Source organism: Pestalotiopsis fici (genome assembly GCF_000516985.1).
Source record: "Pestalotiopsis fici W106-1 unplaced genomic scaffold PFICI_Scf_3, whole genome shotgun sequence".
NCBI lineage: Eukaryota > Fungi > Ascomycota > Sordariomycetes > Amphisphaeriales > Sporocadaceae > Pestalotiopsis > Pestalotiopsis fici.
In genome coordinates, this window is record NW_006917093.1 from 1116146 (window position 1) to 1131417 (window position 15272).

A 15272-nucleotide genomic window follows, 5' to 3' on the forward strand; every position below is an offset into this window, starting at 1 on the left:
CTAGTCTGTCTATCTCACCGCGAAGTCGGAATGTCAAAGTGGGAACGAGTAATAGTGGCGGCTGGGCATCGTCCAGGATGGAGTCAAGGCACCGCTGCGGGAAAAAGATTTATTATCTTGATGCTGAGTACCGGCGTCACGGTGCTGGTGTTGTTTCTGCTCCTCATCTCTAGCAGCCACCTCTTCTCCTTTGCCTGGACCTGGATCTCCTCCCACCACCATAAAATCATGTTGGCTAAAAACTTGGGCGCGGCTGGACTTGTGTCCCTGCCACTTGTGACGCCGACTGTGGCTACGCTCCTATACGTGGCATCGTATGCCGGCACCGTCACGACGCTAAACCTGACCTTGTCTAGCGGCTACAACTCGTCTGCCTCTCTTGAGGCTATCTCGACATCAACCGGCTGTGCATCCAGTCCCTCTTGGCTGACCCTGGACACCTCCAACTCGATCCTCTACTGCACTGATGAGGGGCTGTCCACTCCTTTGGGGTCCCTTTCGTCTTTCCAGACCAGCGAGGACGGCACTTTGGTTCAGCTCGATCAGATCAGTGTCATCTCTGGCCCAGTCAGCGCAGTCATCTATGGAGAAGATGGAGATGGCTTAGCTCTCGCCCACTAGTAAGTTGTTTTCAACATTCCGTCCCTACCCCAGTCTGCAGGAGGACGCATATCCCAAAATGGCGTCTGGCGCCTAGACAAAATCCACTTTTGGACGAATGTCAATATCTGACTGCGTATACAGTTCCGGTTCTAGCTTCAGCACGTTCTCTATAGCGGATCCCTCTGCGTTGCAGGCGGTCCAGAACCAGACCTTTGAGATGGCAGAGCCTGGTCCAAACGCCTCTCGACAGGATGCTCCTCACCCGCACGAGGCTATACTCGACCCCACGGGAGAGTACATCCTCGTCCCAGACCTTGGCGCGGACCTTGTCAGGATTTTCCAGGTCGACGAGGATAGCCTCACCTGGACTGCCATTGAACCCCTTGTGGCCGCACCCGGGTCCGGTCCCAGACACGCTACATTCTTGGTCACTGAGGACACTACTTACATGTATCTCATAAGCGAGCTGGCCAACACCATAACGGGTTACGAAGTCGAGTACGAGAGTGACTCTTCATTGGCCTTTACCGAGTTGTTTGCCATCAACACTCACGGTGAGGGAGCTTCAGTACCCAACGGAACCACGGCTGCAGAGATCACTCTATCGGTGAGTTCATCATTCAAAAATTACTTGTTCCATTACTGATAAATTTGCAAGCCTGATGAGAAGTTCCTCATTGTATCATCCCGCGGGGAGAACTCCTTTTCAATTCCCAACTTTGACCCCAGCAACAGCACCGAAATTGTGTCTGATGCCCTCATCTCCTTTTCGGTTGACCACAGCTCGGGAAACTTGACACTGGTCCAGGAATACCCAGCTGGCGGACGTATCCCGCGCCAGTTTTCCATCAACGAGGCTGGCAACCTGATCGCTGTCGGACTTCAATCTGACGGTCGTGTGGTTCTCATTGACCGCGACGTCAAGAGTGGATTACTGAAGCGCTTCATCGCCAATGCTTTGGTCGAAGGAGAAGTTACCACGGTCATTTTTGATGAGTAAATGTTCATGTATATAGAAAAAAATAAAGGGCCGTCTCATGATGGCAGCAGTATACGAGAATGATCTCAACCCAGACCAACGTACATAGATATGTTGAATTACAGATTTCCGACGGTAGACTTTTGCAATTGTGAATGTCACTCAGGCACCATTTGATCGATACAATGCCAATCGTATCTAATTTACTCATAATGGGCAAACACAATTACGTTTGGGAGACGTCAATATGTAAGAGGTTAAAGAAAAAGAAAAAAGAAAAAGAAGGAAAGAAAACCTGGCAACTCGTCAGTATTTGTCATTGTTGAGGCTCTGGTCCAGCTGATGACGCTGGAGTTACATTCAAGCATAGCATCGACATTATAACAAGACGTTTTGCGGGGTTTGGCCACTTGGCGATGATGGCTTATATTAAATGGTCCGCGGTGGCTTTTGACTCGCCCCCCGGCGGAGTGTCGGTATTACCTTTTGCGTTTTGGCTGCCAGCAGGTTTGGCCCAAGGGTCTCTGTCGCCTGGGGAGATGGTGGTTGGCTGATATGACAAGAATAGCAACAATGGTTTGTCTTTAGCGGCAATGATTCGAAGCAGGCACGATATTAATTGCAGCAATCTATTTTATCATTCCTTTTTTGCTTCTTTCCTTCTTTCTTAGTGCGACTATACTCGAAGACGAGAAGAAAACAGGAATCATGACAGCGTCAAAAAGGGAGAGTTTCCATATTACACAACCCAATCGAATCCATCTCGCTCCGGACCGTCCATGACCAAGCCTTCCCCATTCACAAACCAGGATCTCGCAACGAACGATCTATAATCAAAATGCTTGGTATCCGGAACGACAAGCCGGCACTGAGGGGGCCCCAGATAGGGCGCAGTGAACGACTTGCCCTCAAGTATGCTTGCAAGGAAAGTAGGTGTCAAACTTTTGCTTTCCTGGGACTGAGGTGACATCACTAAGAGAAGAGATTGTGCGCTTTTCGCGCGGACCTGGACAAGCTTTGCCCGGAGCTTCGCCGCCGATATTGGCAAAGAAACCTGCAATAAGTTCATGTCCTGCATTCTTGTACAAAATCCACCCCTGAATTCTGGACCAAAAAGAGAGGGCGTACGTCACCCCCAAGATGCGAGATAGATGGGAGGGGGCCCCAGCCGGCACTCACGGGAGGGTCGAACGATGAATGCTTGTGTAGCATGATTGTTTGGTTAGATGAGAACCAAGTCAAATTTTTGCTCGGCTTACTGTAAACAGAGATTCTTCGCCTCATAACGAAGCGTTCATGCCGTTCATTTCCTTCATGAGCAAGGGATATGATCCCGCTTTCCGGTGTTTCGGTAGATTACTGGATCCTATTCAAGGATTGCACTGATGATTAGAGTTACCATCTATCAGGAACCCTGCCGTGTTCCAGCGAGGACAATGGTGATGAGTTTTGGACACAATGGGTATGTACGTAGGTAGGCTTTGTCGCAGACAGGACCGAGATGGAAACGAAACACTCAGTGTATTGGCTCTTCATTGGGGCCAGCTGGCTAGAAATGTTTACCACTGGCCATCCGAAACGTATAATCTCCTTCAAGGATCCGGCCGCCATGAGAAGCCGACGCAGTGCTCGATTGTATTAACCATAGATTTGTTACTAAAGCAATATCCATGAAGCAGGCAGAGGAGAACTTGTTCATGCGCTCTACAATAACAGGCACCGAGTATGGTTCGCGCTTATAGCCAAGGAACACTACGTCTGGGTTGTCTGTACACAGATGGGTAACTGATTGACCAGTTCATTAGAAAATATTGTGCCCATTCGGGCCGTCAATGGATGGCCATCTCACTCCCAATGTACGGCCACCGCCCAGGACCAACGGATGCTCATGATAGGCTGGTAGATCAGATCACTTGGCTTGGAACGATGGCACTCCAACCTCCATTTTCTGGAATTTGCTCCCAATCCTCTCCAATCCCTCTCCAAGGTGTGGTGAGCGCAGAGCCACATCCAGTTTTGAAACCCCTGCCGCATACTACACACCCCTGACAAACGTGCCGTGTCTTGGCGAACTCGATTGTAATGTAAAAAATGGAATGATGATCGAGAAGTACTGTACTACCGCCTCTTTACTACTGCTCTGCTGCTGCTCTGCAAGAGACGCCCCCCTTGAACCACGCGTCTTAGTGCTGTAACTACGGCAGCCATGATATACAAGGCAGGCTGCAATGGCCTTACATGACAGAACACGACATGTCCAATTGGGACTCTGAACCATTATAGAATCTGGGTGATTATCTGCAAACTAATTGCAGTCGATCACACATTTGCCCAGTACCTAGTGGGGCCCTTGGACCTTTTTTTTGTTCTTCCCTCCAGAGGGGTCAGTCGGCAAAGTCCAAACCCCCCGGCACAGTTTTCCCCCAGATATATTCGGATTGTGGGAGGAGTCGACGGGAAAACTGCCCCCAGACCCACTCTGGAAATTCTCTTTTCAGGGACTTGCTTTGTGGAGTAAGAGACTTGAATCTTGATTCTCCCGACAGATTAGTACTTGGAAATGGTCCCTGGGTGGAAGAATCGAAATGCATTGCCAGGAAGATGGTCAAAGAACAAAAGTTGAGAGGCGCGTGTGCTGTTATAATTCTTCCAGGCTCAATGCGGGGTTGTTGTGTTATATACCCCCAGTGGCCTTGAAATAGTGCTAGTAGCACAGAAACGTAGTGGGCGGTAGGTAACGGAGATACTAATGTATGGCGCTGCAAAAAAACTGTCATAACGGCTGTGACTTTTCTTTGTTCTTGGGCACTACAGGGTGCCAATAGGTAACTCGTACATACTAGGTAGGTAACCTAGGTACGTAAGATGAACAAGACCCTGTCTTCCTTGGGCGACTCGAGGTAGATCCTCGCATTGTAAGCGGATATCCCGCCTGCGCCAGTCCAGCCAGTCAAGCCCAGTCCATCTACATTAGCCAGACTATAAGAAAAGTCGAGGCGCAATGTACATACTACATAGAAGCGCTGGATGAGCAATAAGGGCTTCCTGGACAGGCTTGGCGTGCCTCGGAGTTCGGATGCACATGCGTGCTGTCGTCTAAGATCACCTGAACATCGACCTGCAGTCAATGGGTCGACAGCATCCATTAGGGACATAGGCTAGGTACCTAGTCCCCCGCCTTCTTTCATTCCCACAAGCGATATTTCGTTGCCTGAGAAGGCGTGGCGAGCGTGGTAGCGAAGCGCCAACGCCTACAGCCCTTCTGACGGGTTAACGCAGACAAGATATCGCGTGCGACTTTGCAGCAGCAGCGCCCAACAAGAGATTTACTCAAATTTCAATGGAAGTTCTTTGCAGGCCCTGGTCAAGCCTTTTCGAATCCAAGGTAAGCGGGAAACCGCCTTGGTCCCGCCGAAATGACGGTCTCATTAACCACGACACACGCTATAGTCTTGTATTCATGCCGCTCATGTTGGACGAACCCGTCGGATTAACAACCCAAGTAGGCTTCTCGGCGATTCAGGGCTTTGCCGTATAATTTTGACTCACTCACCTGATGCCATGAATTATCACAGCCATGAGCCTCCCTTTCTCTCTTATCCTTCTCTCTGAAAAAGCCACCGTCGCCATATAATATAGCTCGCACCACAATGAAAGACCACATGGCATCCCCCCTGGTTGGAAGACCCTGCCCCGCTAGTCCTTCAGGCAATATCAGCTTCCCATACACCTAACCACTCCAGCCGCTGATCACATCCATCGGCTGAGGACGCAGCCTCGACCATCCGTGGCAAGTGATTGACCACGTTCGCTTCTGCTTCCCCGCAAATTGAACTCGAACCCTTTAAGAAGATCGACCCTTAATGCTGAACCCTCGAACGTGATGTGTCCTTGTACAGTGACAATAGTTTCTAGCTTCTGCACAAGGCCTCTTGGAGTACTCTTGTATTGAAATGTTCACACTAGGAAAGAGAAGCGATACAGGATAGTTTGTTTTCACTTCTGGGAACCGCTGAATATTCAAGACCTCAGGGTTCACCTGTCTTGTCATCTCGCCTGATTCCTCCCTCTCTCGCCAATCCCGTTCCCGGGCTACCAATGTATAGCCTAAGGAAAGTAGAATAGTTGGTACACTCTTTACTTAGGACTACTACTGGCGGAAGCCGGGGGTGTTTAATGGGGGAGACTGGGGTACAATGCATCGCTTCTGCACCCTGCATGGGTGCGACGTGGAGGAGACGATGGGACAGCCAGATCCTCCGGCTTTCCCATAATTGCCTTTAAATAACAAGTCGGTCTTCTGCCGTGCCTTGCAGGCACCTTCTTCCCTGTATGGCCCTTTCCTCGTCATCTCTTGCGCCCAGTGCAGAGCTTCTTCTCCTCCATACGGATTACATGTGGCGTCATGGGTGATTGACTTTTTTGATTCTTTGTTTTCCTTCTTCATCAGTATAAGAAACTGATGCTACTGTCATCCGGTGGGAGACGGGCACTCTTGGAACCACAGCACACATGACTTCGGTCATGGCATCAGCCACCTCGTCGACCGCGCTCAGCCTGCAGAACAACAGGATGTCGCCATCGTCGACAGGCGACTCGCCCTTGTCCATGGGAGGGACGAGCAGCTCGGGTCGCATATTCCCGTTACCTAATCGGGACAACTTCACCGTTGAGATTCCCTCACAGTCAGCGATAGCCAACACCAACGGCTCGAGCCTGAAATCACCCAGTTCAGCAAAGGCAGCACGGACGACGAATTTTAGCAGAGATGGCATTTTGGGTTCTGCGCAAAAAGCTCGGAACTTGTCTCAGTCCTCTGAGGCACGGCCGGAACAAGTGATCGTTGAACTTCAAAAGGTTTCCAGCGACGAGAACATGAACCCTCTAAAGCGACGAAACACGGACGCCACAGTAGACTATCCTCGTAGGAGAGCAACAATAGCTGTATGTTGCTACTCTTCTGGAATGCAGAAACCTTCCATGAATCTCGTCACTGACTGTCTGTGTAGTGTGAGGTCTGTCGGTCTCGCAAATCACGATGCGATGGCACAAAGCCAAAGTGCAAACTCTGCACAGAGCTCGGCGCTGAGTGTATATATAGAGAGCCTGGCATCAAACTGGACGCTGGTGACAAACTCATACTGGAACGGCTGAATCGCATCGAAAGTCTGCTCCAAATGAGCCTCGTCAACAACCCCAACGGCATGCATATTTCCGAGAACTCACCGCCCATCAGCAACGGCACTGCTCTGAGCGCTGACAACCTTCTTGCTAATGCCAATGGAAACTTTGTCTCCATCATCCCTAGCGGTGGTCTTGGTACCTGGACGGCTCAACCACCGAGCAGCATATCTACCATGCCAAAGGTGCACACGAACGCAGCGCTCCACCTCCTTCAATGGCCGCTCATACGGGATCTTATACAACGTCCCTATGATCCTCAGATTCTGCTTCAACTAGAAATGGCAAGAGAACCACTCCCTTCTCTGGCCAAGACGCCCTGTGTCGACCTCTCCAATACTCATGCGTATATCGAGGCTTACTTTGACCGCGTCAACGTGTGGTACGCTTGTGTAAACCCTTACACATGGAGAAGTCATTACAGAAGTGCTCTATCCAATGGATTCAGAGAAGGACCCGAGAGCTGCATTGTTCTCTTGGTACTTGCCCTCGGACAGGCTAGTCTGAGGGGCAGCATATCTCGCATCGTTCCCCAGGAAGATCCACCTGGCCTTCAGTATTTCACAGCTGCTTGGTCTTTGCTACCGGGGATGATGACTTCAAACAGTGTCTTGGCAGCCCAGTGCCATCTGCTTGCGGCTGCTTACCTTTTCTATCTGGTGAGACCCCTCGAGGCGTGGAATCTACTATGCACGACAAGCAGCAAACTACAACTTCTTCTCATGACGCCCACAAGGATACCCGAGGACCAGAGAGAGCTTTCGGAGCGAATCTACTGGAACGCGTTGCTATTTGAAAGCGATTTGCTAGCAGAACTCGACCTTCCACACTCGGGAGTCGTACAACTAGAAGAGCACGTCGGGCTGCCCGGTGGGTTTCAAGGCGAAGAGTCGGAAGCGGTAGGCCGGGATGATCTCTGGTACTTTTTGGCCGAAATTGCATTGCGACGACTCCTGAACCGCGTCAGTCAACTCATTTACTCCAAGGACTCGATGGCATCGACAACAAGCCTGGAGCCGGTAGTGGCCGAGCTGGACTTTCAGCTGACTCAATGGTACGAAAGCCTGCCCTCGGCCCTGCAATTTCCCTTTACGCGAGCGCCGCTGGCAGATCCGGTGCAAACTGTCCTGCGTCTCCGATTTTTTGCCTGCCGTACCATCATCTACAGGCCCTACATCTTGGCGGTGTTGGACAATGAGCAGGCCGTTTTGGACCCCGCGGTTCGGGACAACTGCCACAAGTGTCTAGAAGCCTCAATTCGGCAATTGGAGCATATTGGAGCACAGTAAGTCATATTACACTACCTACCCATGAACCTATAGCCAATCGCAAGTTGGCTCGGCTTCTGCCCGTATGGACGGCCACCCCAACCTTTACCCCACACACCAAAATCTAACCATTTGGCTCTGTAGTGTTGCCGGACATATGCCTTACTTGTGGCAAGGGGCTCTGTCCATCGTCTCACAAACCCTCCTTGTAATGGGTGCCACCATGTCGCCTTCGCTATCAAGTATCCTCTTAACGCTGGTGCCGCATCGTGAGGTCATTGACCAGATCATCAACGACGTGATTATGGATATTGAGCGAATGTCCGTGCTTGCACCGAGCTTGAGTCTTGCTGCCGAGATCATCAAGGAGGCCGAGGTCCGACGGCGAACATTCCTCAACGGCTGACGGATCTAGTGCCGAGAGAACGGGACTGCAACTGTACATGTGGCTCGGCTGGATACGAAGTAGCAACAGCGACTCTATTTTGGTTCTCTCGCACGACAACGAAAACCGCAATGGGCGAGTTCAGCATCAGTCATGCGTGTCGTGGTCTATAAGCGACAGTTTTGTGCAACACTATCGGCACAACTACCGTATTTGACTATTCCGTATATCAAGTAAGCATGTCCGGCCAGCCACAAAAAAAAAAAAAAAAAGGACACATGCTCCCATCTTCAATACGCCTACCACCATACAAGACATGATACGCATCGGGATCCGAAAATGTGCGCTGCCGACTATACCGATCCGGCCTCCCTCTTGATGCGCCACCCCATTTCAAGGACCTTGACCATGCCCTCCAATTCAGCCTCGCGCCAAGTTTTACTTGCACCACTCTCGCGGCCGACCTGACTGCATCATTTCATTTCAAGTCTGAGAGAGGTATTGAACCTTTCAAACAAAGCGTAATGGGCTGACGACGACCCTCTGAGGACCAGCGGCTGACAGGCGACCTTCTACATTGCTTTCCCCGGAGGTTACAACGCTTTCTATGGGCACCCAGCACCTGACTGCTGATTGCGGGCCAGTGGTTGGTGGGATTCGCTGGAGGGGTCTTGGAGGAGTTTCGGACCGCATTGCCGCGAGAACCTCGTCCGCCAATCAGAGCCCAGCCAGTGAGCCAAAGGGGACATGTACGGCATTTCAATCTGACAACTCAATTTCCCTCACGATGCGCCCGGTCGGAAATTGGCTTGTTCGGGTCGCAGAGGTGGCACATACCTAGGTACCCAGGGACTTAGATTACCTACTTGGAGTGTCTCTCTTTCTCTCTTTTCCTCTCTCTCTACACAGGTCCTTTGGTTGTATCCTCATATACATACTTCAGTGCCCCGCTACCCCCAACCTATCTACGATATACATACCTGCCATTTACCCGAACCCAGCAAGAACAGACATGGGTCTGGAAAAAGATCCGTGACTGCACACTTGCCCAGATTCAACAATCCGTCTTCTCTATTATACAATTATCTGGTTATGCTATCTCTCTCATCCAGAGACGCATTTTGCACAGCTTTCTGCACTCGAGGTTTCTTGGTTTGGGTTTCTTTCTTACTCTTCCATCTAAGAAGTACACATGTGGGCTTTTCTATGTCGCGGTTGGAAAAGAGATCCGGAATTTACAGCCAGGCACCCATGCTATCAGGAATAGCAACGATGCTGGCCGAGTTATTTTTCATTTCAAAGCACTTTTTTCTTCCTCCATTCTCAAGATGTCGATTCACGACAATGATGACGACAAAGACTTTTTTTCTTCTCATTTCCCCTGCGCACACACAAGAGAAGCGTCCATTGGTGGGGGATTAGTGAGCCGGTCTTATGATATGTAGTCTGACGACGCGCATGATTTTGTACATATATACCTCTTCTTTTGCATACACTTCATTCTTGTTGCATTTTCCAAGGCTTCGTTTTGGGACAGGGAAGGGAGGGGAGACCCAATATCAGATTGCCATAGCTAGCAGAGATCGTGAGTTTCATAATCAAGATGATTCTCCCACTATTGCCATTTTTCACATCTAGAGATACCAGTCACAAACAATGCCACCTTGTTCCTGACCAATCGCTTAGCCTCGTTTTGGAGGGTTGTACACAAAGTACCTGCATTTCTCCAAAGATAGAATAGATGATGTGCATATATGGGTCAAATTTCTCTCGCGGACCCCCTCTCCCCTTCCTGGTGGAAAAGTCTCAGATGTGTGTAATACATACTATATGACGGGTTGCATGGCACTCGATCAAATTAATTACCTGCACAACGCGACGCCTCTTGACAACGTGTACGATTCTGTATCGATGCAAGTTACACACGTCAATGGCGGTAGGTTCTTTTTTTTTTTAATATTTTTCTTTTTTCTTTTTGCTTCCCTTTCGGGCCAAAGACATGTCATGTAGAGAGTACAAGACAAATAGACAAGCGCAAAGCTGTGCTTGCTGCATGCCATGACGAACGAAACCTTTTCCTTACCGCAAGCCTGGGCCAATTCCTCCAGATTGAGACTTCCCCGACTCATATTACCAATATCCAAGATAAAGAATAAAATTAAAGAGGTCTAAAGCTATAAAAATATTTGTGGTTAAACAAACTTAGATACCCCTTCTCGTTATGTCACCCGAAAGGTGCCACACTACACGGACTACCTGTGGCGCATCACTACCAAGTGTGTGGCGAATAGCAGGTTTCTGTTGCTGCATCAAGGACATGAGTCACTTCCCACCAATGGATCTGCCTGTGCAGTACCGATTTGAGATTTGTGTTGCCCCTGTTCTGGACCAGGTGGAATGCGGCTGTTCAAGAGGAACTGACGATTAGCCTTTTCAATCGGCTGCAATGTGGGACTAGTTTGAAACACTATACCTTCGCTTATATACCCTTGTCTCCTGTAAACGAGCGACATAGAATAACATCAAGTGCCGATTTCGAACACTGTTGAGTTCTAGCCAGTGTGGAGTCATGCGATGCCCACTATTACCCGACCCCACGCCAAGCCCTTCATTTTATATATTCGACTTGCGATAAGCAGCGATGATGAGGTCTGACTGTATATCATAAGCAAAGTGGTTTTCTTTGAAATTTCACGTACAAATTTGTAAGATTTCTACAATATTAGCATGTTTGTAAATAATTAAGAATACGAACTTGAAGCTGTGATCCAGGCCGACTAATCCGATGATAACTTGGAAGAAATTCATAATAAAAGGCGTACATTGCTACCTGATAGCCATCAAAGTGATTCAATGAGTATCGTGCAGGATTGTGGATTTGTCTTATTATTCTCTCAAATATACTACACATTCATTTGAAGCCGGCTTCCCATTTGTTGTACTATTCACTCATTCTATAAATCACGCTTGATTTCGTTTCTTCGACATGAAGCTTTCCATCACGGTTCTAAACGCTCTGTTTGCCGCGGCACTGGCTGCTCCAGCTCCGGGCTCTGGCTTAGCACCAAGATCAAACACCAGAGCTCGACTCGATTCCCGCAGGGCCGCAAAAAGCCACAAGCAGGGCCATCATCACCATGCCTCGTCGAGCGCATCCTTGTCTCGTTCGTCCGCCGCCGCTTCCCCCACTCTAGTCTTTCCTTCTGGCTTCCTTCCGTCTTCTTCTTCTTCTTCTGTTGTCCCCTCGTCGTTGTCGTCGTCTTCATTGGCTGCTGCTGCGTTGTCGGTGCCATCTGCCACTGCCACTCGGGCATCCGCGTCGTCCTCTTCCGCGACGGCCGTGGTGCATGCCAGTTCCGATGTCGAGTACAATGAGTCTTGGGCCGGCGCGGTTGTTACCGGCAGCGACATGACGGGCGTTTCGGCCTCGTTTGCCGTGCCGGATCCTGCGATTCCTTCCTCGGGACAAACCTCTGCTACTGAGCACACTGCTAGTGTCTGGATTGGCATGGACGGATATGTAAGCTTTTCCCCCCTCTCCTCCCCGAGATCCTTTTTCCCCCGTCCAAAATATGGAGCTCATATCTGGTGCTCTTTGTCTAATTGTGGGAAACTTGTACAGAACTGCGATGGCGGCCTGTGGCAGGCTGGCGTAGACGCTACCATCGATTCTCAGGGCACTTCTTTTTACGCGTGGTATGAGTGGTAAGTATAAATTCTGGTCATATTTTACTCTGTGACTTCCTGTCCCATTTCTTTCAGTAATGACTTACATTAAATGTGTTCACCAGGTACCCAGAGGATACAGTGGCCATAGACTTGGGAGATATTGCGGCCGGCGACATCATCACGGTCAACCTAACCTCATCCGGCGACTACACCTCGGGCAGCATCGTCATGGAAAACAAGTCCACCGGCAACTCCTTCACCAAGACGGTCACGGACTCGAGCGCCGCGCTGTGCGGCGCCGCCATTGAGTGGATCATGGAGGACTTGGTCGTCGACGGCAGTGAGAATGGGCTCGCGGATTTTGGCACCGTTACCTTTAGCGATGCCGCGGGCACGAGCAAGGGCGGCAGCGTCTCACCTGCCGATAGTCAGTTGCTGGATATTCAGGACTCGGACGGAACTGCTCTGACAGCTTCTTCAACCACAAGCGACTCTGTCGTCATTGTGTACCAATAAGGGAGGATCATTTCGAAGAAAAAAAAAGATGTGGTTGTTTGGATTGGTCAAATTGTGGTTTTTATTTCTTGTGTATACTTTTAGATGTTATTGGCTTGGATTTAGTTGTGTAAATATTCTTGTTTATAAGGACTATCATGCATTGTGTACGGTACAAACACTATATTTTGAGTATTTTGTTTTCCATCGACCCTATTATTATATTTGACATGATTCGTCTTAAGAACCGAAACCATTGATCTCGAGGTGCGATAATCAAAGCCGGCGCTCGGATGCATACATGTGCTATTCTCTTCCTCCTGCAGCTCATTATACCATGATACAATACAGTATAGTTCAGCTCACACAAAAAGGTACAAGACATCCAACCGGTCCAACGATTAATGCGACTACCCATAAAATTGACAGAACCTGGTATCTTGTCGGATTCAACGGTTCCAGCTCAACCGTCAACTCGATTGACACGGCAATCAAATATTGTCACACTGATGGCATCTTGCCCAAGCTTTAGGAGGGAGTTAGAAAGACAAACACAACTATAGCGAAAATAGTGTCGGACTGTTTACTTGAGACGGCCATTAGCGCAGGGTCCGTCACCCCATCTTGCGAGACCAAGTCTCCTTTCCTATAGAGCTAGGACAAGACTGGAAATTTAGTCGTCTAAGTATGAACAAAAACGGCAATTTAGTCATTTTCCCGAATCCACGGCCCTGGCATGAACAACTTCTCCACAAGATGACGGAGACTCAAGTTGCTAATTAACACACCGAGTATATATTTCTTTTTTCTCATTCCGCTGTTAGAGTTGCACTGCCTCAGGAGACACTGCATCTTTACGAATCGCTAGACTTCGGTTCCTGAATAACGACCAGGTATCCGAATATTTCTTGTAGTATGACCGGAAACGTTTCTTTATTTCTGGACCGTCTTTGCGAAGTGTTTACCAAGAATGAGTCTAGCTCTCGCCGGGAGTTGTCCCGATGGAAAAGGGCATGGCTATTTCCATGTCAGCAATGTAATGGAAACATGCAACGCGACCAAACGACAGTCAAGGCCTCGCCCCTTTTGCTTGACGTCCAGTCGAGTTCTGTAAAGGCGTTAGGAATGAATAGAAATAGCGAGAGAAGGAAAGGATTTGGGCTATGGCCTTGCCATTCAATGACCAATACACTCCTTTTCGCACTTCCACATTCATTCATTCAGTTCTCCCACTGATCCAACATGAAGGCTTATCACTCCCTTGCTATTTTGGCACTCGTAGCGTTCCAGCGCCATGCTACCGCCATTCCGGTAGAAGGAGCGTCCTCCATAAAGCGAGCCATTTCTTCAGTTGTTAGTGGTACACCAATGGGATTCGCCTCCGCCGCTACGGGTGGTGGTGATGTTGATCCAGTATATCCAAGCACCATCGATGAGCTGAAGGATTATCTCGAATCGAGTGATCCACAGGTCATTGTCATATCTGGCGAGTATGACTTTGTCGGATCCGAGGGCACCTCATCCTACACTGCTTGCAACGCCTACTCTTGCACCCCATCAAACGGCGGACAGGCTCTGCTCGACACCGTCAGCGGCTGTGGTACAACTGCGACGTATACTGTAACCATTGACACGGCTGGTTTCAGGGGCATCAACGTACAATCCAACAAGACTCTAGTGGGCAAGAATGGTGCAACCCTCAATGGAAAAGGTCTGCGACTTGTAAATGTGGACAACATCATTATCCAGAACATTGCCATTACCAACTTGAACCCCCAATACGTCTGGGGAGGTGATGCTTTCGTTCTCGCGGGAACCTCGAATATTTGGATCGACCACGTCACCGTAAGTCCTGTACCGAATCGAGAATAAAGATGATTAAAGATATGCTGAAATTGATTTTCAGACTTCACTTACCGGCCGTCAGCATTATAGTTTTGGATACGACGCCAGCACCTCGACCACCATCTCAAACAGTTTTCTCAACGGCCAGACAACCAACTCGGCTACATGTGACGGCCACACGTACTGGGGTCTGGAATTGGTTGGGGAAAATGATGAGATAACATTCTACCGCAAGTGTCCGTGTCTCTATATTTGCTCTTCTATACTTTGCCAACGTTTACCCTGCAACAGGAAACTACGTCTACTACACTTCGGGCCGCACGCCAGCTCTATCCGGCACCACTCTGTTCCACGCCATCAACAACGTGTGGTCCTCCAACTCTGGCCACGCGCTCGAGGGGACCACGTCCACCGGCTACGGCCTCTACGAGGGCAATTACATTGTCGAAATCCCCACTGTCTTGGACTCTTCCTTTGCCGGCCAGTTATTCACTTCCAACGCCGGCGATGTATCCAAGTGCGCAGCGTACCTTGGCCGTAACTGTGTTCCCAATACTCTGTCCAACTCGGGCGCCTTTAGCAGCAGCGACACTGGTTTCTTGAGCATGTTCTCTGGCAAGACTGTCCCGGCTTCCGCATCGGTTTCATCTATTCAGAGCACTGTCCCTTCATCAGCTGGAAACACGCTATAAGACTTGTAGTCTTTCTGTATCATTCTCTCAAGGATAGTGTCCCTTTGTGTAATTATTTATTGCCACTTGCTTTGCCCATAATGATGGGGTTGACCTAGTTGCAAGCTGCTTAGGAATAGTCTACAAAACTTGTGAATATAGCCAGGCTTTCACAG

The 15272-nt window shown here is 49.4% G+C and overlaps 4 protein-coding genes across 4 annotated transcripts; all 4 read left to right on the forward strand.

Annotated features, from left to right (window-relative positions):
• Nucleotides 1–228: 228 nt before the first annotated feature.
• PFICI_04536 (uncharacterized protein) lies at nucleotides 229–1603 on the forward strand (the record flags this gene model as incomplete). The annotated part of the gene is made up of 3 exons (XM_007833117.1): nucleotides 229–620; nucleotides 745–1210; nucleotides 1262–1603. 3 exons carry the CDS (start codon nucleotides 229–231, stop codon nucleotides 1601–1603), a joined length of 1200 nt encoding a protein of 399 aa, XP_007831308.1.
• A 4503-nt stretch (nucleotides 1604–6106) lies between these two features.
• Nucleotides 6107–8437, forward strand: PFICI_04537 (uncharacterized protein; the record flags this gene model as incomplete). The annotated part of the gene is made up of 3 exons (XM_007833118.1): nucleotides 6107–6526; nucleotides 6592–8048; nucleotides 8176–8437. The coding sequence occupies 3 exons, from the start codon at nucleotides 6107–6109 to the stop codon at nucleotides 8435–8437; spliced, it is 2139 nt and encodes a 712-aa protein (XP_007831309.1).
• A 2965-nt stretch (nucleotides 8438–11402) lies between these two features.
• On the forward strand, nucleotides 11403–12601 carry PFICI_04538 (uncharacterized protein; the record flags this gene model as incomplete). The annotated part of the gene is made up of 3 exons (XM_007833119.1): nucleotides 11403–11936; nucleotides 12039–12121; nucleotides 12208–12601. 3 exons carry the CDS (start codon nucleotides 11403–11405, stop codon nucleotides 12599–12601), a joined length of 1011 nt encoding a protein of 336 aa, XP_007831310.1.
• Nucleotides 12602–13822: 1221 nt separating this feature from the next.
• PFICI_04539 (pectin lyase E) lies at nucleotides 13823–15117 on the forward strand (the record flags this gene model as incomplete). The annotated part of the gene is made up of 3 exons (XM_007833120.1): nucleotides 13823–14425; nucleotides 14487–14605; nucleotides 14661–15117. 3 exons carry the CDS (start codon nucleotides 13823–13825, stop codon nucleotides 15115–15117), a joined length of 1179 nt encoding a protein of 392 aa, XP_007831311.1.
• Between the last annotated feature and the right edge of the window lie 155 nt (nucleotides 15118–15272).